Raw genomic sequence first — 10,292 nt, forward strand, 5'->3', positions numbered from 1 at the left:
ATCGACTTGTGCTAACTGTATAAATTGCGGTATCAATGTTCCAGGTATAAGCGCCTTAGAGGTACGCTATCCGATACAAGAAGTATTGAGAGAGCTTCATCTATTGTGAAAACCGAATAGAATGTCTTGTCGGGTTGTTAATCCGCCGATTTAGTGGCTTAATGTGACCGACGACCACCGATTTGATAAATTCGACCTCCTAATTAGACTGGGGTACCTCGATTTGTACTCAAGATTAAAACCAAGGACGATATACAGAGTCAGAGCATATGAGTCGGATTTGCATTTGCTAATCGGCCGATTAAGCCAGAGCCGGCTGGTTTGCTTGCTATTCAGACGGAATGTCCGATGTGCAACCAGCATTCGCTTCTTGTAGGCTAAATCAGCCGCCAGACAACAATTGCTGCAGTCGCTCTTGGCTAGGTAGTCAAGGCTACAACACTAACATCAGAACTAAGCACGAAAAGCCGCACCCTATAATACATGAAGCGGAGATATCCAGGCGACGCGGTGTTGCCGCTGGACTTGGCGAGTCTCCGGCCGAAGTACATGCATGCTGATCGAAATTGCTAGGCTGAACATAATTATGAGACCGATGAACGATTTATACTCCGATTATAATTGAGACATCCCCGATTTAGCAGACTCCAAACCCTCTGTTAGTGGCGCTTTACTAGCAGGACAAACTAATCGGTTTTCACAATAATGACTACGATACCTAATACAGACTTGGTCTGCAAATTCCATCAAGTACAGCAGGTTTCTCACCAGTACAGTCCCTTCCTGCTAACAACGATGCTTATCTCTGAGTGGTACCGCACGATAGCGTGAAGCATGCGCTTGTAGCGTAATGCACAGAACCGGCAAGATCTTCATCGGCGGGCTGGAAGGATGTGACACCCTCTGAGAGTGCCCTGATTATCGAATTCCACCCCTAGAGCTCAAGCACCTAGAATCCAAGCAAAAACACTCATGTGTCTAGGCCACGTGTTGCTGCTGGTTGCAGTCATTCTCGTGGTGCACTGCCATGCTGCCTTTGGCCTTGCGGAACTGGATAACGCGAGCCCGACACACCAAGAGGATGCAGTGCCGTCTGAAAGCCAGAGTCGGAGGCATTTGCGGAGTTACAAGAAGGCAGGATGAAGACCGCGCCTTCGACTTCAAGAAACGGCTTGACTACAAGAAGCTGCTTGGGTTTAGAGATGTCTCCAAGGACTTTGCGAACGGCGTCCTCAGCGCGTACTCCAAGGCGACGCTCAAGGAAATGGTGAAGAACAATCAATTCAGGGATGTTATGTTCAAGCAGTGGGACAAAATCAAGTTGGACTGGCTGGTGCAGATAATTGGACCGAAGACTCTGAAGAACAAACGCATTGCGCAAATGTTTGTGGATTACAGATACAACCACCGAATCTACAAGTGGCCTGTGTCGCGGTAATCGGACTGGGTTGTTCAGACCGCCTCCGATCTCGGTGGTTTTGCTGCAAAAGTCTACAAGATATAGGCATTGATTCGCAGTTTTAATAGGCAACCCGGAGCGTTGCTCCGGGAGGGTACTCAGGTCGACATAGAATAGTTTCATGGACGATGATAACGGATAATAATTGAGTAAATCACAAACTTATACTGTTTTTAATTCTTAAAAACACTAGATACCAGCCCAACTCTCTAGTTGGTTCTAACGTGGGTATCTACTGTGCCTGCTTCGCAGCCGCAGCTTCTGCCCCGGAATGCGTAATTGAACAAATAGTTGCGCACATCGAAGTGTACTGGTACAGAAATGATGTTTGAGCCAAACCTTTTGTGAGGCTGGTAACCAGCAAGCCGCGCTCTTCTTTATCGTTGTGGGTTCTCAGGAACCGAAAGCCCCCAATTGAGGTTGCCTGGTCTGATTAGGCCATCGGTGACATAACACCCTGGTCATTAAGAAAGAAAGACCCAGTTAGGTACCCGGTTTTGGAAAGCTACAAAAATTTTCTGCCGGCTAAGCACAGCTCTTCGACCTGTGAATAGGTCGCTCCGGGAGAGTACACAGGTCGAATTAATCGAAAGTTGACCTGTGTAACTGGTATTTACCAGCATTAATGGCTCGACCTCAGCGAAACATGTTCAAATCGCAAGTTAGTCTTGTATGCGAACCCGACTTGGAGCCATTTCTATTAATAAGGGTTCAGAAATTAATTGATGAACATTACAGTAGCACGATAACGTTGCTGGCAAGAATGAATAGTTGCTAAATAAATCGTTTGCTGACAGTCGACTAAGTCGAGTATATTGGGTGTTGAACTCAAGGCTTCGCATTAAGTGGTAATGCTCAATACGGTATTAATACAACACCCCATGCCTACTGTATTGCTACTGGGTGCACCACTATCTGGCTTATGTATTAGCTGCATACTATAGTCGTAGTTTGTATTATTACGGTCGTAATACAGACGGGGCCATGTCTACCAGAACGTAGAGTGGCCGGAAATGGCATTGAATCCCAACACTTTAGCATGCAATGGGCTTGAATAGGACTCCTGCTGTCGACCGAGATATCGAACCACCGAAACGCGCTCCATCCTATACTTTCATTCATTATAGTTCTCTACGAAATGCACACGACTCTACAGTAGACTACACAACAGTATAACAGCAAACTACAAAGCAGCATCCATCTACTTCCAACTCCGCCGACTTGATTCCGAGATCAATCGTATCCGGTCAGTTCTCAATTCGTACTTACTAGCTGTGAATCGCACTTATGTGGATACTATAGTTTATCCTAGTAAATCTTTGGGAGCTCATTAGACTACTGCTGTATCTACTACTGTAGTACTGTATTACTACACACCCTGTCTATTTCTGTGCAGCATGCTACTATAATAATGCACACCATTCATCCGTATTACCTGTAGTGGTACAGCTCAAAAGGTGGTTAATGCGAAGCCCTGGTTGAACTACATCAAGAAGATACTGAGGACGACTAGTGTCTCATTTTGGCCTGGAAACTGGAAACTTAGAGAGAGAGAGAGAGAGAGAGAGAGAGAGAGAGAGAGAGAGAGAGAGAGAGAGAGAGCTATTGCAGATCGTCAAAAGCACGCAGATTTTTGGTAGCTCATTGTTCGAAACCATTCATGAGGTTTCACATGATGATAGGCTTCAGCTGGCACAGCTGTATACGTAATTGATATATTGGTACATCGAAGCTTAACCGGAAGCTAAGGATACTCAAGTTGAAGTGCACCCTGGATAGATACCGATATTCGCAGATAGATTCACAAAGTGATGTATGTAGTCCAAAACAATTTTACACGGAAAGAGATGTGCTCATTCCCCCAACAGGGCTGAAGCACGCAACCCTGCTGCTATAAATTTTGATGCCATTATCATATTGAATGGGGCAAGTATCTAAGTATCCAGAGAGTGACTGGTGCGCAGCATGTGCGCCGCACCGAAGTAGCTTGCAAAGCGGATTAGACAAGTATGAACGAGCTATCCCAGCCCCCGCGAAGCCTTAGTAGCAATCGTCAGAGTTTCACAAAATGAGCGGCATGGCGGGTTAGTCCTAAATGGATAACCTTATTTCCAGTTGCAACGAGATCCAAGGAAACCAACCTTAGCAGTTAGTTAGTTAGGTGGATAGGTAGTCATTAGAACCAGAGCACGAGGCCACGAGTCGGAGTAGGTCGAGCTTACTTTTCGATTCGCTGCAGCGCGGTAAATCGATACCCGCCTGACCACGCCCTATCGTGGGCACGAACCAAACGCTCTATCGTGAGCAGCCCTACCGTGGGCACGAACCATAATCGAGCGATAATCCCCCCTCCGATTGAGTTGCAGTTCGGAAATTGCTCATCCACCAGGACGATAGATCGCTCTCTCTCTCTTTAATTTAATTTACGCAACTCATCGCATCGTCTACATCCGAAACAGAGCTCGTTATGGGCCAGAATGTCACCTATAATCCGTTCCATGTTTGGCGAACGCGTATAATGTGAGACGATGTACTAAGCTTTCAACATTTGAGGTGTACAGCTTACGTAGCTCGAGCTAGCCGACATGATAGCACGAGATATTGACAAGAGCTGCCCAGTGATAAAGTATGCTTCAGCGGACTCGCAGCATAGTGTAGTCGTGAAATCCTTGGCACAGAATTGAGTATAGCATCATAGCTTTTAGTGGTAGCCTTAGGATTTTGTGTGAAAGTTAGCAAACAACCGCTGAGCTGCAGAGTAATACTTGTAGCCATTCGTAGCTATTCGATATAATTGATTAGGTTAACCAGTACTCTCTTTCAGATAGAAGATACCCGGTTTCGGTAAGTTACAAAACATTTCTGCCGGCCTGTGAATAATAGGCATTGCTCCGGGAGGGTACACAGGTCGACATAGAATAGTTTCATGGACGATGATAACGGATAATAATTGAGTAAATCACAAAGTTGTATAGTTTTTAATCCTTTAAAAAGGCACTACCAGCCCAACGCTTTAGTTGACTCTAACGAGGGCATCTACTGCGCCTGCTTCGCAGCCGCAGCATCTGCCCGAGAATGCGTAATTGAACAAATAGGTGCACACATCGAAGTGTATCGATACGGAAATGATGTTTGAGCCAAACCTTTTGTGAGGCTGGTAACCAGCAAGCCCCGCTCTTCTTTATCGTGGTGGGTTCTCAGGAACCGAAAGTCACCAATTGAGGTTGCCTGGTCTGATGAGGCCATCGGTGACATAACACCCTGGTCATCTCCAATGGCTGCGTTGGCGCCAGCAACGAGAGAGCTATTTCATTCATTTTGCAGGTAAGGTATACCGTGCTCATTTTTGTACTATGTTATGTGCTAACGATCTGATAATCAAATTGCATTACACTTTTAATAGCGCGAGTTGCCTGGCTAGCTAAGGTGTTGCATCTGACTTCTTAATAGCGCGTCTCTTTCTGTGCTAACGATCAGACGAGAAAGCTACAGTTGCGGGACGAAGGAGAGACGCATGGTGCGTTGATCTTGACCTTTTCACTTGAGGATGTTATTATAGCTAAGTGACAATAATGATCCTCAATTCAAAAACAAAACAAACAAACAAACTTTTAACTTGAGGGCTGGGGGGGGGGTAAGTTGCGGAATGAGAAATACGCTAATGGGCCAATTCCTTGGAAGTGGGTGCTTCAACGCAGGGAAAAAAAGTCTTGTTGAAACGAACGATGCTCGTGTCACTGTCGAGTTGAGCTGATTGGTTTGGCGACAGACACGAGGTTGGCCATCTTCGGCTAGGAGTGATTGGGTATTGAGCAAATTGACATGTAAAAAAATGCAGCCTGCACCTAGACAAGTCATGTTGGTCATCTTCAGCTAAGCTTGGTCGATTATGGCGCAAATTGATACGCCTTCAGCGAAGCCATGACGCAGTGTACTGGAACGTCCGTAAGTGTTTGATGCCGGTTTTGGTAAATAATAAAACGATTAGTATCAACCTTTGGTAAATAATGCGCATAAATCTTAGCAGTTATCGACGGGTACCCGATTCCGGCAGATATTAGTTTAAACATTACAATTAAGAAAGAGAGACCCGGTTTGGTACCCAGTTTTGGAAAGTTACAAGTTTTTTGCCGGGGCCAAGCACAGGTCTTCGACCTGTGAATAAAAAAAACAGGAGTCCATACGTATCCACGGATTTTGTATGTACTTACATGGTCAAAATTTCAATGCCACAGCTTATAGATCTGTCGACAATAAAAGCCCTACGGCTCATGAACGGTGGCTCTTGACAGCATTATGCTAGTAGCAATAGTTGATCTGAACGACTACTATTCATTTCACTTTCTAGTTGCGCGGGTGGTAGAGTTAATTAAGCTTCTGTTGTGCCGTTTAGCACTTTTTCCCAGTTGAACTCCAACGACAGATCCATGCCTAAGCAGTTTTCATGCAAAAGAAAATGAAGTAACGTTAGTACGGAAAAAAGCTATTCATCAAGAACCTGTGCGTACCATGATGAACGGTGTTGAGGATGAAAATCAGCGAGAGGCTGCCGCACATTTTGCCTTGCACGCTCATCCAATACTTTTCCAGAACGAAAGCGAGCTGGTGCAAAGTCGATATGCCATACTTTCCGCGCATGAGTGTGAAGAGGAACAGCAGCGTAAATCCTTCAAGAACACAGTAAACGGCGGTATTGCCCACTGATTTCCAAAACTGTTTCTCGCTCAATCCAATGAACGACAGGTTGTACTTGGCGTACGGCATGTGGTAGAGCGTGATCGTGTAGAGCCCATATACCACAGAGCACGAGAACTCAGCAAACTCAGCGAAGACCAGCACTTCGGAAGAGAACAAAAGTTGCAGCGTTTGCTTCAGGAGCTTTGCGTTTTCTCGGTGTGTGATATCGATGTCGTCCACGGACGCTCTTCGTGTCGATTTGCCTCCAGCTACCGAGGCTGGGGAGATGAGTGGAGGCCTACCGGCAGTCGGGTCTGCGGTCACTACAGCAGGGTTCACTGACCCCAGGTCCACCATCTGGGTTCCTGCCAGAATTCTAGACTTCCGTTTGGGCAAAGTGACGTTGGTCATCTTGGGTTGAGGGAAGGCTTCCTCGAAGGACAACATCTTGGAGTTGCCCTTGTGCGAGATGTCCAGTGCTGCTTCATTTGGATCAGGCTTTGATCGGTCGGTGGCTGCTGTGGAAGCTAGCACGGTGGGGTACAGCGAGCTCTCGACAATGCGTACGGCGGTGGTCATAGCGCAAGACCCGTCCACTATGAACTTGTGGTTGAGATACATGTACACCTCCAAAAGCGCTTGGGCGAAGTCGACGATGATGATAAGCGCACCGATTGCAGGCGATCGCGCGTTCTGCACGCAGACATTTTGGAAAAGTGAGCCGAAAATCTCCACGACACAGACCGTCACGTCCGTGCTGATGTCGTCTAGGCAGTCTGCGAAGGTCCAGATCATCCGCTTCATGAACGCGCGCAGAAGCGGAAACGTGACGGTGATCACGCCTTGGGCTTCTTGAGGGACATTGGCGAACAATATCTCCAACCCCTGGAAAATGAAGAGCGTGGAGGCCTGCGCACACACGAGAGGGATGTACCTGATCATCTTCCGGTAGTAGTGACGCAGCCTCGACCTCAGTGTCCAAACGTGGGTGGCTGTCAGCAGTGTGAAGAATGTTGGGATCCCGACGAAGTCACGGAACGGCAAAGGGAACGCCCAAATAATCGACAGACCGACCATGGCAAGCTCGTTGCCACCCGCAGTCAATAATCCGATTGAGAAGCACTGGCGGTGAGAGTAGACGCTTTGGGGTAGCTGAAGCGCACCGCGGATGAAGAAGAGCAAACTGAGGGTCATGACGGTGTACGCGAGAGCCGACTGCACGAAGTAGCTGGCGTTCGCGCTTACCCCCTTCAGGGGGCTCTCGAGAGGGATCGCTGCAATCAACACGATGGCCAACAAACCGGGGAGAGGCGTTAGCGCGATGACGGCGAAGACTCGCAGGGGGCTGGCAACGCGTTGGTACTCCTCAAAGGCCAGCAGCTTGTCGACGGTGTATCGCCCCAAATACTGGTGGGTGCTTTTCCACGCGTAGTACCGACGAACGAGGCGCTTCGTGCCTCGAACAAACGCGCTCTGACGAATCGAAGGCCGTCGCTCTGGTGTCGCCAATGGTGGAGTTCTGCTCAGCCGGCGTGCGCTGACCTCTGATTTGAGCTCGGGCGTACGAGCGGGAGCGATTATCGGTTTGATGTTCGGCTCAACCCTCTTCGAAGCTAGTGGAGGCTGCATGTTGTCGGGATCTGAAGCGCTACCCATGCCGACAAAAGCTGCTTTCGTCACTGATGCCTGAACGGATGGTCGAATCCGACTCTCGTTGCCTCGAAGCGCGGTCGACCGAGGTCAAATGACTGTGAAATCACTGGAGGTGCAGTCAAAAATATGCAGCACTGTCCTCTTGCTGTAAATAGCTAGATGCCAAGAACCTCGTCTTCGATGCTGTTCAACGGGGAAATAGCAGTATGTGCAGCTAAAATGGGCTTCCGGACTCGCCATTCATAGCCAGCTCGTTACCCAGGGTGGTCCTCGAAAAACTGACAAGTGGCTGATCTTGGTGGCGCCTGCAACTCAACCACACCCTTGTTGCTTGTTGCTGGCTGCATTGGCCAGTGACGAACACAATTGAGAGAACTCATCCCCAGGGCTTACATAGTGGCCTCTGCTTCCCGTGTCATCACCAAGCTGCCTTAGAGAAAGTTCTTCAAGTCACTTAGCTCGCGCTGCTCTCTACGAGGCGGCTAATAGGCAGAGCTCTCGCACCCACCTGATGGCCAGTTGCGGCCGAGATATCACCCCGATACACACGAAAGAAAGCGCTGTGCATAACGCCTGTAGCTGGTCCTTTCGGGCCACTTGAATCAACTTGGAGCATTACCACTGCGCCTTTTAGTTACTACAGCCAGGACGGATGTGTGGATGGCACGTGGTTTCGAGGCGACGATACACTTCAGTGCGGTCTCGAGCCTGATGACCGCTTCCTCCATTCAAGAACGTGCTCTCCCAGAGCAAGACCAAGTCACACTATGAGCTCAGGCGGTGACAACTACATCGCGACCGCGTTCCAGCTCAACCTCGCGGCAGCGTTCGCCACCGTGGTGGGCGGCTTGGTCGTCTGCAGCCCGCGCACGCTCCGCTTGGCCACTCCCATGGCGCTGTCGACGACGCTCAGCGTCTCCGGTGGAGTCACGGTGTTCATGTCCCTCGTCATCCTCTTCGGCTTCTCCGTGCTCGAGTTCAACTCCGCCTTCCAACCCGAAGTGAACAGTGGCGACACACTCGACGGCCAGTCGTGGCTCGCCGCAACGGTTTGCCTGGGCGTTGGGATTTTGATCGTCTACGCGGTGGACTTAGTGGTGTAGAAGCTCACGCCTGGGGTCGACCCCGAGACCCCTAAGCAGATTTCTAACAACAGTGTCGAGATGCAAGGGTCCCTCCGAGGCAGTATCCAGGACAGCGCGCTGCTGGAGTCGCCACGAGAGCAGGGCTTCGTCAAGATGGACGAGGCCGCCAAGCAGAAGCTGCAGCGCATGGGCATCCTTAGTGGCATCGCCATCACGCTGCACAACATCCCGTCTGGGGGCTCCATGCCTTCTCCAGTTCGCAACACCATCGTTCTATGAGCAACACTCAAAATCAGGTACGCATTGTAGCTGCGACCATCGGAGCTCTTTGTCGCAGAAGGAAGCGAAGACGACACTGTCCACATTGCTCGGCAGCCGTTCAACTCAGCTTCCGTACCGACGATCGGACGCAGTCCATTGTGTAGCACTGAGATAGCTCCGCTGTGCTCGTATCCGCCACTAATAACAAGCTCCTCGCGCTTCTCATTCGAGTCCGCATTGTTCTCAATGCTCAGCTCAATCGACGTGATCTGCCCGATGCTTGGAAGCACATCAATCTGGTGGAGCACATAATCGTACGGACCGCTTTCTTCTTCAACAGCGTGCCCGTTCTCCTCTTTCTTGACAGCGGATCCATTTGTACCATTCACAGCCTCCGTAGAACCACTTGTCGTGGGCTCTTCTTTCGTAGGCGCTGCACCACACAGGAACAAATCATCTTCGTCTTCCTCCTCTTCTTCAGCAGGCTCGGCCTTCACCTCAGCGGTCACTTCTTCTTTAACCACCTCCTCCTTTATCAGCATCTCCTCGTCTTCCTGCAGCTTCGAAGCTTCGCCTCCAGCACTAGTAAGTTTCTTCTGATCCAATGCATACAGGACTGAGTCGCCTGACCGTGAGCCCACAAACAGCGTCTTCTTCTCTTCGTTCACGCACAGTCAATGCGCTTGAATGCCAGAGCGAAGCATTCGCAGTGATAACGACGCGTTCCGGCTGGACGATGCTCCTCCAAAACCGTACAGACCTGTCTTCGTACGGAAGAGATAGCACATACGCGTCCCCATTCGGCATGGTCAGCAAAACTTCCTTCTCGTGCAAGTACTCGAACTGGCAGTCATAGAGCACGATATTGAGCTGCGCCATCTCGTGGTCTGGAGTCTCGTAGACGGCATCGCTAAGGGGGAACACCGACTGGTTCACCGTCTTGCTCGCGCAAGACGTTGGTGGCGAGTCCGTGGAACTGTGTCTGGTTAAAGTACAGGAAGGCGTTCGCTGACAAGACCACCACGCCACCCAGCGGCGCACGGCACGGAATCAGCTTGAAGCAATCAGACGGAAGATTCTTCACAGTCCAAATCTTGGGGTGAAGTCTACAACATACGCCACACGACCATCAGCAAACTGCATGCACTGCCCCAGCC

General features: G+C 49.5%; 3 protein-coding genes across 3 annotated transcripts in view; 1 reads left to right on the top strand and 2 right to left on the bottom strand.

Moving 5' to 3' along the window:
• Nucleotides 1–1,081: 1,081 nt before the first annotated feature.
• Nucleotides 1,082–1,438, top strand: PHYSODRAFT_327562 (hypothetical protein; the record flags this gene model as incomplete). Its single annotated transcript, XM_009523687.1, has 1 exon — nt 1,082–1,438. The coding sequence occupies one exon, from the start codon at nt 1,082–1,084 to the stop codon at nt 1,436–1,438; it is 357 nt and encodes a 118-aa protein (XP_009521982.1).
• Nucleotides 1,439–5,926: 4,488 nt separating this feature from the next.
• On the bottom strand, nt 5,927–7,213 carry PHYSODRAFT_496471 (hypothetical protein; the record flags this gene model as incomplete). Its single annotated transcript, XM_009523688.1, has 2 exons — nt 5,927–6,512; nt 6,741–7,213. 2 exons carry the CDS (start codon nt 7,211–7,213, stop codon nt 5,927–5,929), a joined length of 1,059 nt encoding a protein of 352 aa, XP_009521983.1.
• Nucleotides 7,214–8,867: 1,654 nt separating this feature from the next.
• Nucleotides 8,868–10,292, bottom strand: part of PHYSODRAFT_492468 (hypothetical protein) — a gene marked incomplete at both ends in the record, with an annotated part of 2,548 nt that continues 1,123 nt past the window's right edge. The window contains 3 exons of the mRNA XM_009523689.1: nt 8,868–9,791; nt 9,871–10,022; nt 10,072–10,241. Of these exons, the coding sequence (XP_009521984.1) occupies nt 8,868–9,791; nt 9,871–10,022; nt 10,072–10,241 (1,246 nt within the window). The remainder of the gene's footprint in view (nt 9,792–9,870; nt 10,023–10,071; nt 10,242–10,292) is intronic.

The sequence above is a fragment of the Phytophthora sojae genome (genome assembly GCF_000149755.1).
Source record: "Phytophthora sojae unplaced genomic scaffold PHYSOscaffold_3, whole genome shotgun sequence".
In the NCBI taxonomy this organism is placed as follows: domain Eukaryota; phylum Oomycota; class Peronosporomycetes; order Peronosporales; family Peronosporaceae; genus Phytophthora; species Phytophthora sojae.